Below are 26,498 nucleotides of genomic sequence, written 5' to 3'. Positions count from 1 at the left end.
TTTTTGCAGAGGATACAAATGCCTATGAGAGTTGTTATATTGTCCGTCTACATGTGTTGCTGAGCCGTCTGTGTTCAAATATCTGTTGTGGGTTATAACACAGCTTCATTGATGCTATTCATTAGCCCTTTATGGCGTTTCCCATTATGTGTTAGCATAAAGCTAGTGGACTTTATTTAGATTGACCGAAAACTTCCAACAGGGAGTCGCAAAAAACTTCTTGAAGCAAGCATCAGGGCTCTTTTTTTTTTTTTTTTTTTTTTAAGTTTGCTGCCACCATCCAGCGCTCGTATCAAATTTTTGCTCTCAAGTTAAAGAAAAAAATCGGTCGGTTAAGGTACCACACTGTATTCTCATCAAATTAGGAATTTATTTTTGCAACGTTGCAGCTGTTTCTCGAAGATGAACAACTTTTACGACTTTATTCTTGTAATCGTATCACAATTAATCGATTAAGACACAATTAATTTAGAGCCAATTGTTTAACTTAAAATTTTCCAAATTCTCTGATGTCCACTTCTCAGCAAATAAATTTTCCTGGATTTCTGTAGTCCTTCATGAAAGCAGACTGATTATCTTTTGTTTTCATCAAAAGACAAAAAGACATTTGCAAACATCATTTGGAAACAATTTTCCTTTTTCTCTGCATTTTTACAATGCATGATTTTGCTTCTATCCATATGATCAACACATGAAGTATTGTCTGTATTTTTTTTAGTTTTTTCAAGTAATTATTCTGAAGTTAAGCACTTTATTTGAATATGTAATACTTTCTTTTCATTTACTTGCACTTATTTTGAAATACACAGCCCTACCTTTATTTAGTAAATGAGAAAACACAGTGCTCATATGTTTGATTACCCAAGCAGAATTTGTAAGATGTGTACAATTCATGAAGGACCATGTGAAACACACTTACTTTTATTTTAATGGGATTCAAATTAAACTGTCAAGCATTTCAGAAAAGCATTATCATTAAACAAAACATAACCATAAATAAATTAATGATGGTTGTTGTTCAGTTATCAGTCGTATTTAAAAAATAAATATATAAAAATAAATAAATACATTATTATAATAATAATTCACAAATTCTGCCTGGGTATATGAACTTATTGAGCACAACTGTAGATCTATGCAGTCATATGTACCCCTGTCATATTGGTATGGAAGTGTAGGCTACACCTTTTTCATAACTTCTAGGTGGCGGTGGCATACTTGAATGAAAGTGTACAGCTTTTTCGTAACCTTTAGGTGGCGATGGGCTATTGGAAAGAAACTGTGCAGCTTTTTCATAACCTCTAGATGGCGGCATACATTTATAAAATGTGAAAGTTTTTTTTCTCTTCCCATTTCACCTTATCCCTATGTATAATGCGCACTATTGGCGTTTGACAATTTTTATGGGGAAAAAAATGCACATCATCCACGAGAAATTACGGTATTCGATTAGCTGATAGAAAACTACCAATTTAACCTAAAGATTTTTTATTATTGGAAATGGTTCATCTTTGCACTCACTAATTGGTCTCTCTCCACTGTGCAGCGCCGAGGGCAGCCATGTGTCAGGTCAGAGTAACGGTCGAGACCCGCAGGCCTTGGCCAAAGCTGTCCAGATTCACCACGACACCCTAAGGACCATGTACTTCGCCTGAGCTGCAACCCACCCACTTACCACCCCCATTTCCATCCTCCACGCATAAACACTCACACACACAGCCATTCACAGATGGCTTGACAGTCAGAAAGTCCTCACACACACTGTCCTAGTCAATCCGGACCCGACACTGTGCAGAAGGAAGCAGGGAGGAGGAAGGCGGCACCCCACACTGGATTGAGGATGCAAAAACGCTGCTTTAACCCAGAAAAAAGAAACAAAACAAAACTCAGCACTAATATGCAATAGAAACCAGCCAACTCATTTTATTTCCATCCTTATTTTCTTTTGTGTTTACTTATATGCTGTAGTATGCCCTCCCGCCCGCTTCACATTCTACCAAGCTGCTCCCCAGCACCTCGAATCGGTTAATAAGCAGCAGCACTTTTACATTCTTTTGTATGTGTGTTTTTTTAAGCAAACAAGGGAGTATAGCAGAAGGTTCTCAGATTTCGAATTCATTTTTCCCTGCTTCCCTTCCTCCCTCCCTTTCATGAAATAACCAGTTCTTTGAGCACACTGCCACCAGATGGCTACGAGGTAAAATGGCCTCCCCTAAAATGCCTCACTAAAGCGTCCTGTTCTACTGTGGGTCAAACCTAATTTTAACAGTGAATCAATTCGACCATTAAAAATCTGGATTGTTTTTTTAAATGTGAAAAAAATTCAGGTTAAAACTTCTTCTGCTCACCTTATTTTGTTTTACTTTAAAAAAATATTTTTGTTAAATTGTTTTTTTCTTTCTTTCTTTCTTTCTTGCATTACCCTCTAGTGAAATAATGTTGGTTCTCCTGTTCTGTTGCTGGTACAATTGACCATTAAGAATCAAAAAAATGTTTATAAAGTTATACACACATTTTAGGGTTACTACCCTCGTCTTTTTTTTTTCTGTTTTTGTATTTTATTTTAGATTTGTATTTGTTTTTGTTATTCAGGAATTTGCATTTGTTTGCATTGCCTTCTCGTGAAATACCAGTAACTAGTTCTTTGTTTCTCTTGTGCGACTTTGGATCAATTTGACGTGTAAAAATCAAGATTTTGTTTTTGAATATACCAAAATTTCAGGATATCTTATTTCGTTGGTCTTATTCATAAAAAGTATATATTTTGGTATTATTTTTGGATTTGCATTTTTTGTGTATGATTAATCAAATAGCAGGTCAAATTGATCCATGAAAACAAACCAAATATAGCAGGAGGGTTAAACTTAAAATGGGTTAATTTGACCAGCAACATAACAGGAGGGTTAGACTTTACAATGGGTCAATTTGACCTGCAACATAACAGGAGGGTTAAACTTTACAATAGGTCAATTTGACCCACATTGTCACAGTTGGGTTAAACTTTTCATTTCAATTTAACCCACAACATAAGACGGTTAAACTTTACAACGGGTCAATTTGACCTGCAGCATAACAGGAGGGTTAAAGATATCCACTGTCACTAGTTTCTTGTCTTGATATATTCATCACAGTCATCTCTGGACTTATTTCTTATTTAAAGTATAACACTGTTGTTTCTTTTTATATCCCCATGTCGTTTTTATCATGTGAAGCTTTGACATGTTCTTTTAACTTGCTGGAACCATTTTATTTTCCTCGCAGCGCTTTATTTTTCCTCCTTTTGAGTGGGAGATCATGTCTGATTGTCTCCACTTGTGCAATAATGTGCAGAAGGAAGGGAAGAGTGAAATAATCGAAGTTTGGCGAGAGGTTCGCAGACTGTCAGGCACTTTTTCAGTTTTTTTTTTCCTGTTTTGGGTGTGCAAAGTGCAGTTTCGGCGACGTTTCACATTCTTACTTGAAGGATTTATACGCGTGCGTCGTTTTGGAATTCCTGAAGAATTACTTATTCTGGACCTGAATTCAGCATCATTGAGTACAAAGGCCATAAAAGAGAAGACGGGAGTATTTAAGTGCCTGGTGGAATTGTGAATCGCGCCATGCCGAGCGGGCGAAATAACAAAAAAAACGACTAAAGTTTCACCCGATGCCTCGTGTTCTTCTCGGCAAACCGACTTTTCTACACAACTTCATCATCCTTACGTCGGTGTGTGTATATCATGTTTTAGCCTGTACCGCAGTGTTAGCTGGTAGCTTTGCTTGGACACAGCAGTCCAATTGTCTTATCATCATCATAGTTCTAAGTTGAGACTGGCTTCAGAACCCCCCCCCCCCAAAAAAAAAGCTGAAGAGTCGAGTGGCTGACCAGTTTTCATCCGGTGTGCTCTGTTAAAAACATGTGGTCACCACTCGACTCGTCTGCACTGCTGATGGTCTGAAGCTTTTTTTGTTTTTGTTTTTTTTGTGTGTTGGGGGCGGGGGGGTAGTATGGATATTGCTTTACAAAAATATCTGCACTAAAAGAAGCATGTGTTCTGGTTGTGAACACAGGCGTGGTGCTCGAACCGATGGAGAATCTGAACTAGAGACTAATGGGCAGGTTAGGAAAAGCAGGAAAGCTCAGGGCACCCCCCGGTAGCCTGATGGGTGTGGGATGACCCTCCCACTACTGTGTTGGGTGTGAGACAGGCACCATTTCCCATCCCGGGTGATTTTGTGATCGTCCTAGGACACTGCTGGGTATCATATTACCCCAGTGGTGGGCTCACCCAAAATACTCCAGTGGGTGTGCGATAGTCCCTCCTACTCGCGTGTGGGACTTCCCGACTTCCCTGGCCCCACTACCCGGTTGGGTATTGCTAGGCCTCCACTACCCCACTAGGTTTAAGGCTGGCCCCAACACCCTGATAGGTGTGAGATGGCTTCCCTCTACTCGGGTTGGTGTGGGATTGGCCATCTACATATTTTGGGTGATGTGATGGGCGGCTTCCGGCTTGGTGACTGTGGTACGGCCCTGCCACCCTGGTGGTTATGGAACAGTCCCCACTACCCTTTTTGGGTGTCGGACCACTCCAGCTACCCTGGTGAATGGTGATGGTGGGAAAGCGCCACTACCCTGGTGGGTATTGGATGCCCCCCACTTCCCTGATGATTTTGGATTATTCCCACTCTCCTGATGGATGTTGGACAACCCCAGTACCCTTTTTGGGTTCAGGATGGTTCCCATTTCCCTGTCCTCTATGGGACAGCCACCCAGTACCACGGTAGAGGTCTAGAATGTGGGGGTAGCCCTGAAAACGGTACAGTCTGGAAAACGTGTGTTGTCTATATATCCGCTGTTGCATTGGACTACCGTCAGAAGGCGTTTCCCTCCAGCGTGGAAGCTTGCGGTGGTCTCAGCCTCTGTGATGAAAAGCCTTTTAAAAAAGCCAGATCAAAAGTATATTTGTACATTTGAAATGATGGAATGCACACCGATTATTTTTGCTAACAGTTTAAAAAAGATGTAGTCTAATTATTCTTAGTAATAAATGTATCATCGTATGTTATGGTAAAAAAACAAAAAAAACCAAAAAAAACTGTTAATTACAAAGTTTTTATTATAATTATTATTGCAATAGACTGTTGACTTGTGTCACTGTAAATTGTATAGTGTGTATGTGCAACCGGTGGCGGGTGGTCCAAAATAGTGACGTGTCTTGACTGTGACTGTCATACTGTTAGCGATCGGGTGGCGGACTTGAAACCGCCGACCGGACGTCGAATGCTAGTTTGTGTATTCAAAGAGAAAATATGTCGTATGGCTCCTGAATGTTCTTTTGCTTTTTTTTGTGTGTCCACCCTGGTGCTGACACCTGCTCTTCAACGGGCAAGTGATCCATTTTTAAGATGTCTGAAGACTGAAGTAGGTTTTTTAATTGTTTTTTTATTTATTATACATTTTTTTTTTTTTTTTTTTTTTTTTTTTTTTTAAAACATCTTCACAATTTGGCATATACGGCAGTTGCTGGTGCTTCTCCATGTAGAGTCTAAAGCTGAACATCTCTTCAGACTAGTGGGCAGGGTAGGAAAGCTGGAAAAACTGGTACTCAGGTGGGTGTGGCACAGGTATTTGAGCAGGTGTGTGATTACCCCCCCCAATCTCCTTGGTTGATAGCCCCAACTACCATGGTTGGTGTGCCACAGTCCCCACTACCCTGTTGGGTCTGAGGCAGTCCCCAATACTCCGGTGGGTACGGGATGATCCCTACTACTTAAATTTGTGTGACACAATCCCCACTTCCCTGGTGGTCGTGGGATAACCCCACTACTCTGCTAAATATCACATGACCTAAACTAACCCATTGAATTTGAGGCAGCCCACAAAAACACTGAGTATGGTACGGCCCCCCACTTCGGTGATTGAGGGATAGGCCTTTTATCCCTGTCTGTATCAAATGCCCCCACTACCCTTATGGGTGTGGGACTGCCCCCACTACCCTACTCTTTCGTTTTGTCCTTTTTTTGCCCACCTGCTGCTGACGCATGCTCCCGAATAGGCATGTTAACCACTCTTAAGAACTGTTGGAAGATGGATGTTTTTTTTTTTGTTTTTTTTCCCCCTCCCCTCCCCCCTTGGGACACATTTTACATGCTGGCAAATCACCCCCCCCCCCCCCCCCCCCCCCAACCCCAGAGAACTTGTTTCTTTACCCTCAAGTTCCTACACAAAACCCCTTTAAACTTGAAGCAAGTGATATATGGTTGGTGAGGTGTCTCCGATTTGGATTCAACAATGACATATTCTATCAGTCACAGCTTTGTGACAACATGGAAGGTTAGTGGTGGTCTGACACACGTTTACAAGGCTTTGCTTTTAGCCAGAAAACCATCACTTGCCAATTAATGAGCAAACATGAAAGGGAGTGGTGCAAGTTCAAAGGACGTTTTGCTAGGTTTTTGTAGAAAAGCTGTCTCCCTTTAAAGTGGAAGGTGTTATTCCACAGAAAGTAACGGTCCACACAGAAAGTGCCTTTCCTCTTGACTCTACTTTTTCAAGAAACTTTTTTTTTTTTTTTTTTTTCTTCCTCCCTGAGACTGGCAAACAAAACTGGCAGTGTCTTGGACCTTGGATGTTGTTGTTGGTATAGCGCAATGTGGAAAACCATGAATGTCAAACACAGCACTTTAGAGGCTGCCGTTTAGACTCTTGACGTTCAGTCCGTGCCGTCTCAACCCGGAGTCTTTAATCACCACTCTGACCTTTATAGATGGTGGTGGGTGGTGGTGGATAAGGACTGAAGCTTTTGTTTGTCCTGAAGGGCATTCAAAAAGATAGAGGCCAGCATCAGTATTGAACAGTTCACTGAGACCTGGCACACGCTAATGCTAGTGCAATGTCGGGGGGGAAATGAGCCAGTAGGGCGTAGACTGAAAGGGTCTTCAGTCTAGTAGGGATGTGGGGGATGAACTGTGTTGTTTTTGTTTTTTTGTTTTTTTTAATAGGGGAGTTCTCGGAAACACTGCACCTCACTTACCTTGGTATGCTGCATAATGTTCTACGTCGTAAGAGAAAAATGCAAATTTCTTATATGACATACATATTCACTCCTGATCAGACCAGTTGAAAAATAGCAATAATTTGCATTTTGCACTGTTGGATCTTGGTTCAGGTAGTTTCCATCCATCCATCCATTTTCAAAATGCAAAAATAACAAATTGAAGTGAGAGGAAATAAAGTAAGAAATGTATTGCAAACAACAAAGTGAAATGGATTATTCAGCTGATCAAAAGACCACAGCCTTTAAAAGCCAAGATCTGCGCAAAAATGTGGATTCAGTGGGTGTCATTCACTAACTGCGTACACAGATTTTTGCTTAAATTGTGCATATGCACGTTTGATGCACAAATCTGTAATTCTTCTACATTTGTACTCTGCGACCAAAATCTAGAAGCTCCTCAGACCATGCGTATGAACAAATAATGCAGGATTAGCTTTCAAAAAAACATCTAACACATCTTTTACCCAAGATGCACAACATATTGGAACTACAGTCATTTATAGGCATTTGTCTCAATATACTCTTTTTCTCTTCTCTTTTAACTTCCAACGCTAATTTCATGAATTTTATCAACTACAAAAGCCTATTTGCTGTGCTATATTTATTCATTACTACTCTGTAATGAGTAATGAATAACAATACAGTGTTCATTCTCTGCGCTTAAATTGTTTTTTCGTGTATATTTTGTGCCACAATCTGTAATTTAACTTCGGTATTAATTATAACTGATTAACATGATTATTATATGTTGTCAGTTTCTGTGTTGAGCAAGCTTTCCGATTATATCAACACCTTTTTATAAAAAAAAAAAAAAAAAAAAAGGATAAAGACCTTGGTTTTGGCGCTGTCTCTTGTGACTAAAACTCCATGCATTGGCTGAGATGCGCCAGATTGATGCCCTTTTATCGGGAAATGATTTATGCAGATTTCACGAGCTCGTCATTTAGAATATATTTTGATTCACTAACATATGAATGGTGGTGTGAAGAATATAGCATCATGCATCTGACTGTGATTTTGCGTATGTGCTCAACTTGTGCACAGAGTGAGAACATGACTGGTTTATCAGCGAATGAGGCCCAATGTCATTTTCTGTCAAATATACACACTGTCATGTCAAAAACTTTTGTTTTTGAACGTTGTTGGAATGTTGAGATTCGTAAGCAAAGCCCTCTTGCAACGGCCCGTCACTGCTGAGGTTGGATGCAGTAACACATTCATTTTTAATTTCTTGAAATATCCTGAGTGTTACGGAACAAAAACGTCAAGTGGTAGACTCAATAAAATTTCACTGGCGCTGCGCCGGGGGATCCAATTGGCTGTCTGTCAAAACACATGATGATCCTCTACCCAAATTAAGGGATTACTGGTACTGACTGACATCTTTACTTGGAGCAATGTTCCCACAAGCTGCCTGGAACCACTCGTATCAAGCATCCTGAAACTAATTTTTATTATTTTATTTATAAGTTATCAAAAGGAATGGTGGAGCTAATCATTAAAAGTCATTTTTTTGTAACTTTCTTTCCATTTAATTTTTTTATTTTTTTAGCTATGGGCTTAAACGTTTGATCCGATTATGAACGGCCTTTTTCAGTTTGTTGTTTGCAATAAAGTGCCTTCTCCAAAACAATTTTATAACTTTTCTTTTGGAATTTTGAAACTCTAGAACATTTTTAAGATTCAACAGTGGAAAATGTAAATTATAAACAAATTTCAACTGGTCTTAAAATTTTGATCAGGAGTATATCTATCATGCTCGAGTAATGCCTGACATTCTTAGAACTATTTTAGAGTCCAAATACATAATTGTAAAAAAATATATATAAGATATATATATATATAAAATTTGTCTTAACAGTTATCACATTTTTTAAAAATGTGTTCTTGAGCCGACGTTTCCTTTTTGTTATCCTATTTAAATGCGTTATTGAAATATATATATATATATATATATATATATATATATATATATATATATATAAAAGCTATATGGAGTATTTTATGGCATATTTATTATTGTGTTTTTTTGGGAAGGTGTTTGGAACCTTATTTTCATACACGCAAGCACAACGAAAGGCGTTTGCGAACGGGCTGATTTTTAAACAGGACGTCCTCCTAATTTAGCCTCCAAATGCCAGTCCCGACAAACGGTTTCGGACCCGAGTGTCTGGCATGTCAATTCCATCTGGAGGATTTCACTGTGTTTACGGGTGAAATTTCCCGATTAACCAAAAATGCACTATAACCTTTTATTTTTTTCCAGTTTGCAACAGAGATACAGAGAGACTGGAGGAGTCACAGAAAGGCAGAGTTGGATGTAAAAAAAAAAGCACTGAAAAAATTAACAGTTGAACACCCGTAAAGGTCATAGTGCATTTGAGGTTAATCCTGAAATGTCACCCATGCACAATATCACAATGTTTTGTGACTAGCGGATCTACAAAATGGTCTTGTGTCAAGTTCTTGCGCCACAGGAGGACGGGTGTCAAGGGGAAAGAAAAAAAAAACCTTAAGTGTGTCCTAAGCCTGCCTACTTGAAACCGATCATACATTTTGTCTCTTCTCTTTCCAAAACCACTAAAATTGCTACACTAAACTGTGTACGTTCGGGACGGTCCAAGTTTTTTATCAGCATATTTTCTGTTCTGTCTGGCTAACCCGAGCGTCGAGTACATTGGGACGACAAGATCCGATCCCGATCAGGAGGCTAGCTAGCGAGACCTGTGCCTGTATTGCGTATTTCGGCACTTGAGCAAACAAGATTGTACTTTTTCTTTTGTTACAAAGCGAAATACTGTAAACCCCCCATTACTTATTTTATCCTTTTTTTTTTTCACCCCGTCAGCATTCCAATACCGACGTTGAACCAAATATTGCGAAAGAGATTAGATGTCCCGATTGCTCGTCCGTGGCCAAGGAAACGTCATTTAAAACTTTTTTCAACAACGTAACATTTCATTGCATCAGTCGCATGTCTAAGATCTCCGTGACGACGCTTACATGATTTGCATTTGTCGCAAATGTACTGAATGCTCGATTCCTTTCTGTAACTTCTTCCTTTAGGTTGTTTGCATATTTTAGTGTTGCTTTGCTTCTGTTTGAAATGTACGTATGACTAATACTTGCAATAAAATGCTTTGCTTTACCTTGGTCGTATGCACAGAGACCTTTTTGGTGAAGTCCTCCTATAATTCGGAATTTAACCTTTGTGTGTGAGATGATAACCTGTAAACAGAAGTACAGATACTTGTATGGGGGTGGGGGGGAGAGAAAAAACTCATTTTCCTCCTGTACTTAAGCAAAATAGTACAGATTCTAAAATGTACAATTATAGTACCTGTTTTAATAGCCTACATTTGTCTGCACACAAAATGGTTTCCCTCTTTTACAGTGCTGTGAAAAAGTATTGATCCCCTTCCGAAATTATATATTTTGCATCGTTTCCCCACTCTGTTTACGATCATCAAACAAATGCAAATATCTGACAAATATAACCCAGGTGAACTTAAAATGTTGTTTTTAAATTATTTCATTTATTAAGGAAAAGAAAACAAAACTTCAAACTTACCTAACCCTCTGTGAAAGAGTAATTACCTCCCTTGTTAAATCATGAATTAATTGTGACTCATCCCAGTTTTTGGTAAATTTTTACTGATAACACCCAAGCCTGATAACCCCCAGACCCGTTTAATCAATAAATCACTGAAACAGAATCTGTCCCGACAAAAGATGTAAAAAAAAAAAAGCTGCAACAAAATGACACGATCAAATAAATTCCAGAACAGTTGAGAAATGAATAGACATCAATCAGTCTAGAAAGGGTCACTGATGGTGTAGTGGTACACTCGCCTGATTTTGGTGCGGGCAGCGTGGGTTCCGTTCCCATTCAGTGACTGTGTGAATGTGAGTGCGAGTCTGTGTCTATATATGCCGTGCAACTGACTGGCGACCAGTGCAGGGCGTAAGTCCGCCTTTCGCCCGAAGTCAGCTGGGATAGGCTCCAGCGACCCGCGACCCTGAACAGGATAAGCGGTGTTGAGAATGGATGGATGGGCAGTCTGGAAAGGGTGACAAAAGACATTTCTAAAGCTTTAAGATCCTAGCGAACCAAAGGGAGAGTCATTATCCTCACATGGAGGAAACATGGAACAGTGGTGAACCTTCTCAGGGGTGGCCGGCCTACAAAAGATTATAAACAATGTACAATGACTCATCCAGGAGACCACAAAGGAACTCGGGACAACTTCTAAAGAACTGCAGGCCTCCCTTGCCTCCGTTAACATCAGTGTTCATGATACAAGAATAAGGGAGAGACTGGGCAAAAATGGCATCCATGGCAGACTTCCAAGGCAAAAACCACTGCTGACAAAAAAGAACATAGGCTTGTCTTACTTTTGCAAAACAAAATAACTGAATGATTCCCAAGGCCTTTGGGAGAATATATAATATGGACTGATCAGATGAAAGTTGATCTTTTTGCAAGGCGTGTGTGTCGTTACATCTGGCGTGAATGTAGCACAGCATTTCAGAAAAAGAATGTCATACCAACAGTCAAACATAGTGGTGGTAGTGTGATGGTCTTGGGCTTCTTCGCTCCTTCAGGACCAGGACAACATATTGTGATTGATGGAACCATGCATTCTGCTCATTAACTGAAAATCCTGAAGGAGAATGTTCAGCCATCAGTTTGTGACCTCAAGCTGAAGTGCACTTGGGTTCTGCAGCAGGATAACGATCCAAAACACACCAACAAGTCAACTTCTGAATGGCTTGGAAAAACAAAACGTAGGTTTTGGAATGGCCTAGTAAATGTCCAGACTTGAATCCAATTGGCCCCACGTTGGCAAGCCAAGAGAAATGTGAAAACCCACCACCCACCCTATTACTATGGTTATCAGGTCCCCTCCTGGCAACCGTTATCCCTGTACTCTGATCGTGTGTGTGGTGGGATATAGTGTAATGAAATTGGGGAGACTGGTGGGGGTGAGGCGAGAGGGTCACAGGGCAATAATGACCCGCAACCGTCACCCCCACACAGGCCAACCAGCACCCCAAAGGATGTGCGAATGTATGTGGTGCATTAAAAATCCGCGGGGGGAAAGCATGGCGGGCCAGAGAGCAAGCCGGATTGCCAGGACACCTGGCCGAGTGTCCACCCAAGCCCAACACTGCCCTCCCCCCACAGATGGGTGTATGATGCATTAAAACTGGAGGACCGGCAAGGGCAGAGAATGAAAGGTGACCAACTTTTCTTAAAGTTATCCATTTGCTTATTACATTTGGCAGAGATATTTTCTAGTGTTATATACTCTATGACAAGATTTTGCCATTGGTTAATGTTGATAGCTTGTTTATCTTTCCAGTTTAACAGTATTGGGGTTTTTTTTGTTTTTTTTTAGTGATTGCTAGAATTACAAATATTGGTTGAGCATGTTTATTTGGAAGATCTATACCTTTTAAATCACCCAGCAGACAAAGATTAGGAGAAAGTGACAGTATTAAACACACAGTGTCAATTGTAGCCCAGCAGGAGGCAGTGTAGCTATACCTGTAGTCTACTACACCATGTGAAATTGGAAGTGAAAGTCCTGCTGATGACCATACAAAGAGTTCCTCAAATTCATTATGTAGATTTCCTCTTCCCGCTTCTGGGCACTTTTTAAATGTTGTCGTCCATATGTTCACGCAGCCTGTCTCCTCGGTTCCTTTTCCGGTACCTCCTGGGAAGGAAAAAAACAAAACAGAAAGCAGGTACAAGCACACGCGAAAATGACAAAAATTAAATCCTTCATTTTTTTTGTGTTGTACATCTGTCTAGTATGATTAATTCAAATTTGGTAGTAATCGGGGGGAAACATTTTCAATGGGAAATAGCCAACATTAGCCTAAAATAGTTGCTTCAAACCTCGTGGCAGACTTTCTTTTTGAGCGGAGGCATGTGAATTTCGTGTTTTATGACGAATCATTAAACTTTGCCGCCATGCTCCGCCCGCAAGCAACCAAGACTGACATCTTTCACAATTTGGCGTCACCCATCTACCTTGTATAAACTACTACTAAAATTTGGTAGCAGTGGGAAAAGATCTCTAGGATGAGTACGTCTTTGAATGCCGCCTAACAATATCCCAGTTAAGCCTAAATTGGGCAGATAAAATCAAAATGGCAGAACTTTTTTAGCCATGGCTTGTTGATACTTTTTTGTTGATACTTTTTTGTAAGTCTACTCATGATAGACATGTCTCAAATGCACTCGAGTGGAGGCAGGAGAATTTCGTGTTTTATGGAGAGTCATCAAACTTTGCCATCTTGCTCTGCCCACACGATCAAAACTCACATGGTTCACTATCGAGCATCACCCATCTGCCAAGCATACGTATTTCAGATTTAGTAGCCATCGGAAAAAATCGTGAGGACGAGTTCATCTTTGAAGGACCGCTGGAAAATGAGCCAAAAATGGTCACTTCAAACCAAAATGACAGACCTTGTCTCTTTTCAGACATGGGTTCTTGAGACTTTTTTTTGTGGGTCTACTCATGATAGACATGCCTAACAAATTTCATGTTGCTAAGTCAAATAAAATAAAAAATCTACCAATAACAAAATATGTCTATCATAATTAGTTCACATTCAGAAACACTTGACAAAATCTCTTGGACTAATTTGTCTTTGAAGGAACCCTGGAAATGGTCAAAATGATGAAAATGGCAGAGGGGAGCCTTCCATATCGTGTACTATTTTTTGTTTGTGTACCTCCACAGTAGAAATGCCAGGCCTCCTCCTAAGATCTGCAGGACCACCAGGCAAACAATCGCCACCGTCGACCCGCTGATGCTGTCCGTTTCACACGGTGCTGGCCAAGAGAAGGGGGGGGGGGGGGGTCAAGGTCAAGACACAAGGGAAGAAGGTTACCAGTATGGTATGTACGGAAGGACAGACGAACTTCAATGCTAGTTTCATTAGCATGCCTATAGTGTTTTTCATTGTGTGTTAGCATTAAGCTAGTGGACTTATGTGGTTTGGTTAAACACGCCGTTGCTATCGTTTCTTTGGAATATTTTTGTTTGTTTTGCTTTTAAAGAATTGTTCACTATCTACTGCTTGTTGTGAATTTAGTGCTTGTAACAAATTTTGCTCACAACTCGGCCGAACGACGGCTCTTATCTCGAAGAACTACTAAGTCCCATCGAGCACGTATAACAGTTAAGTGTTCAGATGTTTTCCATTTCACACACTCTTTGCTCTGTATGAAATGTAAAATGTATTTGTGTACCGGCCGTGTACGTGGCGGAGCTGTAGCCCAGCTTGTTGCTGACCACGCAGGTGAAGTGTCCGCAGATGGGCACCTTGGTGACCACCAGGGTGGCGCCGTCTGTGGAGACTCGGCCCACGCTGCCGGTGACGGCGTCGCGCTCGTGCAGCCAGCTGAACTGAGGCTCCGTGCCCCAAGCCTCGCCGCACACCAGCGACGAATGCGACACGTTGATGCTCACCGACACGTGGTGCACCGCCTCTGCACCGCACGGACACACAAAGTTCAAAAAGGTAACGTTGGATTGCTTCTTGACCAGTCTGATCATAGAAATAGTGTTCAAAATATACATAGAATCAAAATATATTTAAAAATTCCCTAAAAAAATGCTATATTCAAAGCAATTACAGATTTTTGTTTAGATATAAATGAAACCATCAAAATAAAAGAAACCCTGTATTATGCTCTCCTCAAAGGTAAATGAAAATCCTACAAAATCCATTCACTGACAGATTTCAATGCTAATAAAAGTATTCAATAATATAAAAATGTCAGATAATTAAATATATATATATTAAAACATTCAATATGGTCTCTAAGAAATCAAAATATATTATAAAATAAAATATATAAAGATACAAATAGTAAATCTTTCCATGTGTGCCAAATAAAGAGAGGAAAATAAACAAAACTACAACATTTAAACGCTAATAAAGAATACTATATTCTAAAAATAAATGTGTTAGATAATGTAATACAAACAATATAACCATAAAAATGTGGAGAAAATCATTCAATATGCTCTCCAAAAGGAAACAAATTACAACAAAATCCCAGTAAATTTATTCCTTGACAGATTTAAATGCTAATAAAAATAGCTGACTATAATAAAAATAAATGAAGAAATATACTGGTTAACACAAATATTCAACCATAAAGAGAGAAAAAAAACACCTCAATATTGTCCCTCCAAGGGGGGGCTATAACATCTTGAAACTGTTGTGCGTAATAATTACGATTTAAAAAGGTTTTTAAATTACATCATTATTAAATGGTAAAGAAACTATATATTTAGATATTGTTTCTTTTTATTTGACCACAAAAAAAAATGCTTTGCAATGTTTCTATTATTTTGCCCTTTTCCTATTGCGGTAAGGTAGACAAACTATTAGAACCAACACTTAAAAAAAAAAAATAATAAATAAAACGAATCAAACATTTTGTTCATTGAATGCTCTCCTGCTACCTGTTGTACCTAATGTTGTGTCCCGCACGTAATATCCTAAAATCTCACCGTAGTTTCTGACGATGCAACGCGCCGTGCTGGATTGTCCCGCCTTCCCCGTCACGGTGACGGCGTAAACGCCCGCGTCGGCTTTTGCGTACTCGCTGACGTGCAGGACGCTGGCCTGGAGCTCCACGCTGGCGCGCACGTTGGCTCGGGCGGCGGCGCACTGGACGAGCAGCCGGGGGCTTTCTCCGGGACAAGCGGCCAGCGCGGCCCGCCCGTCGGGGGCGCCGCTCTCGGGCTCCCGCGCCCAGGTGACGGCCGACACCTCCTCCGGGGAGCCGGACTCGATGTGGGCGCGCAGGACCAGGGTGGAGCCCGGGATGATGTACAGGGGTTCCTCGTTGGAGATGTGCACCGATAGGCACTCCTGCCCGTTGGGAACTGCGTGCGGCAAGAGTGTATTTATTGTCATGCAAATATCATTTTCATAACTAAAGTAATCATGTGAAAATACTTTTACAAAAATATGATGTGCTATATTTTATGAATTTTTCAGGTACGAAGCGCAAAAAAATTCAATTACAGTCAGACGACTCACAGTGAATTCTCTCTCGTTAATGGGAACAAGATGTTTGCTGGGCGACACTGCCACCTACTGGCGTTTTATGGGCATTGCCTTGTGATATTAATCTTGAGCGCCACTGGTGCCTCAACTAACGAGTAACCCAACTTGCACGTTTTTCAAGATACGAGCTGTCGTTTGGCCGTTTTTTTTTTTAAAATTATTATTTACTTGAGCTGCGAGCAAAAGTTTTCCTACCGAGCAAAATAGGTCTGCGGATTTGGCAGTCAACATGGAACTGCACTTCATCCTAGAACACCTCGACGACGCAGGGACCTACGCGAGGATCCTGTTCGTAGACTTCAGCTCAGCGTTCGACACCATCAACCCGAACTCCTCTCCAACAAACTTCTCCAGCTCAGCGTCTCGCCTGCCATCTGCCGGTGGATTTACAGCATTCTGACGGGCAGGACACAGCAGGTGAGGCTGGGGACACCACCTCACCCACACGCACCACCAGCACCGGGGCGCCCCAAGGATGTGTCCTCTCTCCGCTGCTCTTCTCTCTCTACACGAACGACTGCACCTCAACGCACCGGGCGGTCAAACCCCTGAAGTTTGCAGATGAAACCACAGTCATCGGCCTCATCAAAGACGGTGACGAGTCTACGTATCGACAGGAAGTGGAGCGGCTGGAGCTTTGGCGCGGCTGTCACAACCTGGAGCTGAACACGCTCAAGACTGTAGAGATGATCGTGGACTTCAGGAAGCATCCTTTGCCACAGCTGCCCCCTACGCGGTCCAACTGCCCTGTGTCAACAGTCGAGACCTTCAAGTTCCTGCAAATTACAGTCTTTCGGGACCTGAAGCGGGAGACCAAAATCAACTCCATCCTCAAAAAAGGCCCAGCAGAGGATGTACTTCCTGCGGCTTCTAAGGAAGCATGGCCTGCCACAGGAGCTGCTGAGGCAGTTCTACACATCGAATCAGTCGTGTGTTCATCCATCACAGTCTGGTTTGGTGCTGCCACAAAAAAGGACAAACTAGGACTGCAACGGGCAATCAGGACTGCCGGAAAAATTGTCGGTACCCCCCCTAACCACCCTTGAGGACTTACATGCTGCCAGAACTAAGACAAGAGCGTGCAAAATCCTCTTGGACCCTCCACATCCTGGTCACCACCTCTTCCAGCTTCTTCCCTCAGGCAGGCGCTATCGATCAATGCGAACTAAAACCAGCAGACATTCCAACGGCTTCTTCCCTCTTGTCATCAAATTGCTCGAGGCTAAGTAACTCTCCGTAGTGTGTTTTTGTGTCTCAAAAGTATTTATTGTCAAAATGGCTGTCTATTGTCGTATTAGACTACCGGAGACACGAGACCCTTGTGTGTTTCTGACAAACTTGACAAATAAAGAGGATTCTGTCATTGTCATATGAAAATTGACTATCTTAATGGTAACAGAAACACAAACACCATTGACTAACAAAACTAGGATCGACGTCGCCGTAATTATTTACCTTTAAACAATTTACATTTGAACATAAGCAGTAGCAACATGTAGACGGAGCACGCAACAACAGTCACAGACATATTATTTATCCCCTGTGGAAAAAAAAAAAAAAACGACGAATATTATTCCAGCTTCGTTGCATGGTTTTCTTGTGTTTCATCATTAAAGCTATGTGTAGTATGTCTATGTATTATACTGCCGAGCCGAGCCGCCCACACCAGAATGATCAGCACAATGCCCATTGAATTATCACAATGCACCGTTTAATCTAATATTAATCTTAAACTACAGTATATTTATATAAAGTACAATACTGTAAAGTGCTATTTGCTCTATTAAAAAACACATTGCAAATTTCGTGTTATTTTTGAGGCGCTGGATATAATGGCATTTCCGTTCTTTTCAATGGGGGAAGATGATTTGCGATACAAAATTGTGTTTTGAGCGTAGTCACAGAACTAATTAAAATTGTACGTCAAGGGGCTACTGTACTTGTACTGATGTTTGCAGTTCAATGGTTAACGTCACACTTTTCCAGCATTTGATTTAAAAAAAATAAAAATAAACTGTCATCAATGAGGAAATTCTTTTTTTAAATCTGAATTTTCCTAAAAAAAATCCCCCCAAATAAATTGACAGATTTAAATGCTTATTTTAAAAGTAAAAATCTTAAAATAAAAAAATGTAAGAAAAATTAAAAAATGCTTATAAAATAAAAAAGTAATCAAAAGAGTAAGATATGTACAGTATTAATATGGAATACACAATATATAAACAAAAGAATATGAAAACATTTTTTTTTTTACATGCCAAAATTCTAGATAATACAATACAAACATAAACACGTGCACATAATGAGATTTTGATTGACCTTTTAGCATATTTAAAGTCCTATTACTCCTAATAAGGCCACTTGATATGGAGACAGGCAAAATGGTGATAAAGGGACACAGGCAGGGTGGAGCAGGTTATTAAAGTTTGTTCTTATTACATCGTGTCCAGTACATGGGACAATAGACAACATGAGAAAAACAAGCAATTCATCACTTACACAGAAGCAGCAGTGTGGCAGCTCTCCAGCACAGGAAGTCCAGTAGACCCATGACGCCAGCTGATGTGGACACACAACCCACACAGATATCAGCGTATGGCGTTACTTCGTTAATAATAATATGAATTATTCAAGCAAAGTAGTATCACATCAAAAAATACTTAGCTCTCCATATACTGTACCACCATCATGACTGAAATTAAAATGCAGTAAAAGAAGGTCTAAGTATTGGTAAAAAAAAAAACAAGACAGAGGTTTTATTCCTAGAAAGTATGTTGAATATTATTGTAGAACACTAACATTATGCACAGTTAACATTAACTCTGCACTTAATTATAGGAACATAAACTATTTAAATGATTCAATTCAATCTATTGCACATTAAAGGTAAATAAAAAAAATGTATCTTAAAGATGAAATGCAAATGTTTTGAACGTAAAAGTTAAATACAACTGAAGTGTACTTGGATGGTAATTCTTTCACATACCAGTAGGGGGAGCCAACATACCACTGAGAACCACTGCTATAGGAAAAAAAACATTCACAATTTAGCATCGCCATTCTGTCTACTACAGTGCCTCCCATCTTTTATTGATCCATGTCAACAATTTTTTGACCCAAAAAATATATTACATGAAAAAAATGTGCTGACTAAAAGGTGCAAAAAATTATTGATTAATCGACAACTAATTGATTATCAAATTGATCGACAACTTTTTTTGATAATCGATCAATCGTTTTTCAGCCTCTCGAGTTAGTAAATATCTCATATTTCTTTAGTCCTCCATTAAAGCAGACTGATTATCTTTGTGTTCATTCAAAATAAGACATTTACAAGCATCTGCTTTTACTTTGGAAAACAATGTTCCTAATTTTTGCCTATTTCCTGACCAAACAAGTCACTGAATCTTTGTGAATTTTCTGCGCGACCAATTTGAAATACAGTAATGTCCTCTTTTTTTAAATAAAGGAATTATTTTTTGTATCCGATTCATCAATTAAACAAAAACATAATGGACAGATAATTGATTCTTAAAATAATTGTTAATTGCAGTCCTAATGCTGAAAAAAACCCAAAACAATTTAGCAGATAAAATTTTGTTTTGGGATTTTATTTTTAAAGCTACAGTTAGTCGTGTAAAGTGCCAACAATAGATTCAGATGGTTGGAACAGATGGAAAACAATAAACGTGAAAGGATTTTGTGGGAAAGTTCAAGCCAATCTATTATCTAAAATACAGTTGTGCTCATAATTTTACATACCCTGGCAGAATGTATGATTTCTTGGCTATTTTTCAGAACTATGAATCATAACACAAAAACCTTTCTTTCACTCATGGTTAGTGCTTGGGTGAAGCCATTTATTATCAAACCACTGTGTTCACTCTTTTTCAATCATAATGACAACAGAAACTACACCAATGACCTTGATCAAAAGTTGACATAGCATTGAGATATTGGCCTGATAACATGCACACAAGTTGACACAAATTGGTTCGAATGGCTACTAAATGTAACCATCTACACCTGTTACCTGTCTGCTTGTAATCAGTGTGTGTCTGACAGAAACTTGCACTGACATCTCTGGATTCCGAGTCATGGGGAAAGCAAAAGAATTGTCAAAAGATCTGCGGGAAAAGGTAATTGAACTGTATAAAACAGGAAAGGGATATAAGAAGATATCCAAGGAACTGAGACTGCCAATCAGCAGTGTTCAATCTCGAATTGAAGAAGTGGAAAATGAGAGATTCTGTTGAAACCAAACCACGATCAGGTCGACCAACAAAAAAAAAAACGGCCAGGAAAATTGTTCGAGATGCAAAGAAAAACCCACAGATGACTTCAGCTGAAATACAAGACTCTCTGAAAAAAGTGGTGTGGATGTTTCAAGATACACGATAAGGAGGCACTTGAAGAAAAATGGGCTGCATGGTTGAGTCGCCAGAAGAAAGCCATTACTACGCCAATGCCACAAAAAAAAAAAATCATGCTTACAATATGCCAAACAGCACAGAGACAAGCCTCAAAACTTCTGGAACGAAGTCATTTGGAGTGATGAGAGCAAAATTGAACGTTTTGGCCACAACCATAAACGTTACATTTGGAGAGGAGTCAACAAGGCCGATGATGAAAGGTGCACCATTCCTACTGTGAAACATAGAGGTACATTGCTGATGTTTTGGGGATGTGTGAGCTACCAAGGCACGGGGAACTTGGTCAAAATTGATGGCAAGATGAATGCAGGATGTTATCAAAAAATACCAAAGAAAAATGTGCAATATATATATTTTTTAATTATATATTTTTTTAAGTTTATCAACTTTCTCACATGCCTTTCCCTTTCACATACTTTTCGTTGGCATGGTTTTGGCGTAATGCTGTTTATACACAACAAACGGCGCAAAAAAATAAAATTGGACTTTTTGTGGTTAGCAGAAGTAAAAACAATAATGTCATGCAAATTTTGAGGCTATTTCTTTCATTCAGTTTAATTGTCGTGTATAGCACTGGCGCGATCGCAACTTTCCCAGAGTTGGACTGAGGTCCTCACGCACGTGACTGGAAAGCCTGAAAATTCACCCACCTTCCCCAGAAGTTTTCTCTTTGCCTTCCTGATGGTCAAACTTCAGCTGCTAAAGTACCCTGAAAAAGACAAATCGAAAAATCTCAACGCATAGACAGAGACGTCGTGTTGAGATGGATGTCGCGGACTTGGGAAAAGTGTGGGCAGGTCACGTTGCTTGAGCGAGGAAACACCTTGTTTTCAAGCGGTTTCCTCGCACTGGAATCCACCCCTCTTTCCTGTACACTAAAAGCTTCCTCTGGGCTCCGACTAGATATCTCCATTGTTAAAACGAGCTCACACTAAGCCACAATAGTAACAGCTGCGTCTCCATTAGCATAGCATGTAACCATGGCAACGTCCAACTGACAATTTAATAATACTGTGCTCATCAAATATTCTCTGACCAAATGAGATTATTTTATCCAGCTAGAATTAATGGCTGAAAACAAGTCTGATTGGCTTGAAATTACTGAAAATACTGACTTTAACAGCAATTTACCAAACTCGCAGCAAGGCCTTTGTGTGAACATTTAAGTCAATGTATAATCTAAAATGAAAGGTTTTGAAGTCTAATTGACTTGAAATTTCTCACACATGTGAATTGTAGTAACAAATCTTCAGTAATTCTAAAGTAGGACAAAGTGTGTTAAACGACACTGACATATATAAAAAAACGATATGACTTGATTAGATTTTTTTAATTTTAATTTCATTTTTTTTAATTTCACACAAATCAGTGTTCTAAAATAAGGTAGTAATACGAAAATAATGTTGCGGGTGTCACAACCCACTGTAATTAAATATTTTCTGATGTGACATTTCACATAAAGACTACTTTTTTTCCTCAAGACCTAGCTGTCACCTAATGTTCTGAAACGCTAAAAAAGATTTATGACTGACTTGAAATTTCCCACACAACTCTGTGTAAGTCGGCAAGTCGCACTAAGCATGTATGTAAAGCAAAGCAAACCAAATCAAATGTATTTATATAGCGCATTTCATACACAAGGTGCTTTACATTATTAAAAACGGAAAAAAGGAGCTTATAAACTTAAAACAAAGAGGAAAAAAATACAATTAAAACCGCGTAAAGTGCAAAGAATATAATTTAAAAGTGGAAATGCTCAAAAAGCATGGGAAAAAAACAAGAGTTTTTAACCTGGATTTAAAAACATTCACACTTGGGGCTGACATTACTTCTGTTGGCAACTTATTCCATTTGTGTGCAGCATAATGGCTAAATGCTGCTTCACCATGTTTTCTTTGGACTCTGTGCTCCACTATTTGACCTGAATCTGTCCATCTCTGAGACCTACTGGGTTTATATCCCATTAGCATTTCATTCATGTATTCAGGACCGAAACCGTTGAGTGATTTCTAGATCAGTAGCAGAACTTTCCAATCTATTCTAAAGCTGACTGGAAGCCGGTGTAAAGACTTTAGAATTGAAGTAATATGCTCTGACCTCTTTGTTTTGGTCATAACCTGAGCTGCAGCATTCTGAATGAGCTGCAGCTTTTTAATGCTCTTTTTAGACAGTACAGTCAGAAGACCATTACAATAGTCAAGTCTACTTGAGATAAAAACATGGATGAGCTTCTCCTGGTCTGCTTGACACATGCAAGCCTTCACTCTGGATATGTTCTTCGGATGGTAGAAGGCAGTTTTAGTAATGTATCATTGTCATGTTAAAAAAAAAAAAAATCTGACAAAATTTCACAAAACAACTTTGGCTGTTTTTTATTTATTTATTATTTATTTATCTATATCAGTGATTCTCAAGCTTTTTACACCAAATCCCACATTACAAAATACTTAGCTTTCCAAGCAACACTATAATGACCAACAATAAAATACTTGCACAGTACTACCGATAATTTTATCAAAGCCACTGTGACATTATTCACAGTTTGAACATTGACACCATAAGTACAGGTAAATAAAAACTCTACTCAATTTCTAAAAAAAAAAAAACAACAATTAAGTGCAAATGTAATGTACTTAAAAGTTAAATACAACTGAACTGTACTAAAAATGTACTGTACTGGAAAAGTAAAACAATGCAGTTTGTATGCATAGCTACAAACTTTATTCTAATATATTTGGTTATATTTCAGATTTTAAATGCACATTGTTTTTGCGTTTTATTCAGTGATGATTTCACACGTACTCGTACCACTCTGAGAATTATTGATCCATGTCATCTAAAAGTAATGTTCTAAAGATGTTTGGAGCCTGATTGACTTGAAATTCCTCACACGTTGCAGTATCTGTGTAGCATCAGCTGCGGTCAGGGGAAGCAAAGTTTGGGTCAAAGATTGCATTCCTGACCACTTGTCCACCACTGGATCACATTATTCTTATGAAGGGAAACCGGTGACAATGCAGGACTTCGACATCATAAAATAGTCTTTGTGCTGTTGCCTTTTTATCCCGCATGAGAGAGAACAATACATATTGTCTTTGCTTCTGAATTGTACGTAGGAAAAAAAAAAAAAAAAAGGATTTATATGTGAATTTCTCCCTGAGAGTCCACATTCCCTTGGGAATACTGTGTGGACATTTTGTCCCACCGGCGGTGCAGCCATTATGCCGATTAGACTGTTTTGTTTTGTCAACCTCTTTCCCAGCAAGTGAGCATGCGGTGTAACGACATCACTTACTGATGAAGGGGGAGGCACGAAAAGGAGCCATTATGATGATTACTACCAATGTGCTCGCCTCCTTGCAGAGTGTTTATGAACAATCACACAGCCCCCCACTTCCACTGAACGCTATTATTGCTGAATTTAACCAGCGGGGGGGCATTGACACACAAGCTGCGAGTGTCCATGCTGACCTGTGGCGTGCAATTGTTGTGCAGGTATGTCCACTTTGTTTGGATGAACAATGCAACGTGGTAACCATGGCAAAATAATAATAAAAACATGGAGTCCATCACTTTCAGTTGTGTGAGAAATTTCAAGCCAGCCACACTTGCTCTGAAACATCTTCAGAACGTTCATGTTATATCATGGATAAATAATAACAGTTTTAACAAAGATTGGAAAAAACAGTTAGCAATTTTGCATAGTTCGAGAGGTGTGAGAAATTTCAAGGATGTCAGACTTGTGCTCAAACATCTTTTGAAGATTCATTCTTCTTCTTTACCTTTCGGCTTGTCCCATTAGGGGTCGCCACAGCGCGTCATCCTTTTCCATGTAAGCCTTTCTCCTGCATCCTCCTCTCGAACACCAACTGCCCTCATGTCTTCCCTCACGACATCCATCAACCGTCTCTCTTCTTTTGAAGATTCATTATAGGTCAGAAATCCATCTTTAGAACAGTCATTGTAGATCAATTCATATAATTTTAACAATTTAAAAGCTAGCAAATTTAAAGTCAGCAATTGAAAGTGTTACTTTTGCGTTATTATTATCTTTTTTTTAGACAACACTGCGTTGCGTGAGAAATTTCAAGTCAATCATATTTGTTTTCAAAAATCTTTACGTTCATTTTTGGTAAAAGATCAAATCGATGTGATTTTAACAACAATTTACAAACTTATAGCACGGCCTTTTGTGTGAAATTTCAAGTCAGCAGTTTTTCTACATCACAATGTTTTCTGACACAGCCAGTGCTGCTTTTGCTTCTTTTGCTTTTGAGAAGGGGTGTCCCGATCAGATGTTTGAGATCGGAAATCGGTACGATGCCAGCAAAAAAAACCGAGTATCAGATCGGATCGGATTGGATCTAAAATCTCCGATTTGACCACTCTTATATGAGCAGTCCATTCCAAGCTCCGCTCCAGCACTTCACTGAATGTTGCTGGCTTAAAGTCGTTTATTGACACTCCAGGTTCGAAGTCCACTCTAAAACTAAACTCGCATAACAAAAGAATTACACCTATTGAATGTTCAAATACATCACAGCCTTTGTTTCTAGCTAGGCCAAAGCTAACACGCAATGAATGACGAGCTAACGAAAATTACCATTGGATTTGCGGCTCTTATAGTTCTCAAAATAATGAATATTGGTACACAAATGCTGCATAAACACATAAAAACAGGAAATATAATAATATTCTCTGTCATATATTCTTACACTCTGTGAAGAATGAGTTATAATCACAGTATTCCATCATGACTACTTTCTTTGTTACTGCAAGTGCAAGAAGTTCCAAAGTGTACTGCCGCACATGTTGAAACAGCAAATGATGTTCCCACAGTAGACTAACAGTAAAAAAAATAAATAATAATAACTGAATTTATCTTCTTTGCATAATTTGTATTTATTATTTATTGAGATTATTCTTCATGGTTTTCAAATGTATTTTTTATTGAATCTATTCAAATGTAGAATATGCTTATGTTTAAGTTAAGCAGTGGTTAATGTTGCAATTTACGGTAAATATATATATTTTTGTTATTGGTTTTATTGGTTATTTTTTCAGGATTTGCTGATATAATTTTTATTTATTTGATTCAATAGTCATGCATTCTTATTTTTAAAGTTACTTTATGTAAGTCAGTTTTTCCTCATACCTATTGTTGCTGATGTATTATTCGCTCTTTGAGTAATATCACTCGATCAAGCCTTTTCTAACATTCCATCATACAAAATAAGTAAAGTATGGATGATTATTGCTGATATTGGATGGGACCGATATCGGTATCAGCTAAAATTCAAGGTTGCAATATCGGTATCCGATTTGAAGTGAAAAAGTTGGATTGGGACATCCCTACTTTTGAACCCTGAGTTCAGTTGTTTGAGAAATTTCCTTGACTTCAAAACAGTCTGTTCCATTATATCCTATTGAATGAATTGAGTGTAAATTCAAACAAACATACCTTGAATTAAAAATGTCAATATAACACTTCTTTTCAGGCACGTTGCCCCCTGTTGGGAAAAACACAACAGGTCAGACAGCAGTATATAGTAATGTACTGTATGTTGATCATTAAATCAACAAGACGTGTTGAAGGGCATTGGAGAACGCTAAGCAAAACAAAGCGAAAGAGTGTGGGTGCGCTTTAATAATTGAACAGCGTCTTCCGTTGACCTTGTTCCTCTCACATTATGCCTCAGCCGGCTGGCAGCAAGCGTTTGGGAAGAAGGCGATTAAGACTGAACATTGCCTACAGTGCAGCTTTGCAGCAGACAAATTGTTTGTTCACTCACTTTTTCCCATTTCTTTTCTTTTTCTTTAGCCCATCCATACGGCTTGGTGCTGGAATACTTTTTTGCCAACTCATAAATATTTTCTGGGTGTTGGAAATGAATAATGTATTCATAATACAGCCATT

The 26,498-nt window shown here is 39.2% G+C and overlaps 2 protein-coding genes across 11 annotated transcripts in view; one reads left to right on the top strand and one right to left on the bottom strand.

The window, feature by feature from the left end:
• The window catches only part of LOC133401517 (protein argonaute-3), a 46,588-nt gene extending 40,481 nt beyond the window's left edge, over positions 1-6,107 (top strand). For all 3 annotated transcript variants that reach the window (XM_061674621.1, XM_061674620.1, XM_061674622.1), the window contains one exon: positions 1,547-6,107. In XM_061674621.1, coding sequence (XP_061530605.1) covers positions 1,547-1,655 — 109 coding nt within the window. In that variant the 3' untranslated portion in view covers positions 1,656-6,107. The remainder of the gene's footprint in view (positions 1-1,546) is intronic.
• A 4,687-nt stretch (positions 6,108-10,794) lies between these two features.
• On the bottom strand, positions 10,795-21,399 carry si:dkeyp-97a10.2 (uncharacterized). 8 transcript variants are annotated; one of them, XM_061674611.1, is made up of 9 exons: positions 21,232-21,399; positions 19,135-19,170; positions 18,648-18,840; positions 16,682-16,895; positions 16,426-16,544; positions 15,587-15,964; positions 14,387-14,553; positions 13,794-13,893; positions 10,795-12,763 (listed from the first exon to the last, which is right to left on the bottom strand). In XM_061674611.1, exons 4-9 carry the CDS (start codon positions 16,856-16,858, stop codon positions 12,703-12,705), a joined length of 1,002 nt encoding a protein of 333 aa, XP_061530595.1. In that variant the 5' UTR covers positions 16,859-16,895; positions 18,648-18,840; positions 19,135-19,170; positions 21,232-21,399; the 3' UTR covers positions 10,795-12,702. The 8 variants fall into 8 exon arrangements, with proteins under 8 accessions (XP_061530595.1, XP_061530596.1, XP_061530600.1 ...); XM_061674612.1 differs by having other exon boundaries at positions 19,135-19,167; XM_061674616.1 differs by lacking the exons at positions 16,426-16,544; positions 16,682-16,895 and having other exon boundaries at positions 14,314-14,553.
• Positions 21,400-26,498: the final 5,099 nt, after the last annotated feature.

The sequence above is a fragment of the Phycodurus eques genome, chromosome 4 (assembly GCF_024500275.1).
Source record: "Phycodurus eques isolate BA_2022a chromosome 4, UOR_Pequ_1.1, whole genome shotgun sequence".
NCBI classification, from domain to species: domain Eukaryota; kingdom Metazoa; phylum Chordata; class Actinopteri; order Syngnathiformes; family Syngnathidae; genus Phycodurus; species Phycodurus eques.
The sequence above is the reverse complement of the archived record's forward strand: the minus strand, read 5'-3'. Positions and strand labels throughout refer to the sequence as shown.

What these genes read in the sequence shown, in the direction of transcription:
- si:dkeyp-97a10.2 (XM_061674611.1), bottom strand. Translation starts at nt 16,858, where the DNA reads ATGCTTCCTGAAGTCCACGATCATCTCTACAGTCTTGAGCGTGTTCAG. An exon ending in TTCAGGGGTTTGACCGCCCG is followed by an intron (nt 16,545 to 16,681) that starts GTGCGTTGAGGT and finishes CCTGCCCGTCAG; the next exon opens with AATGCTGTAAATCCACCGGC. An exon ending in CCACCCTGGTGGTCACCAAG is followed by an intron (nt 13,894 to 14,386) that starts GTGCCCATCTGC and finishes TCTCTTGGCCAG; the next exon opens with CACCGTGTGAAACGGACAGC.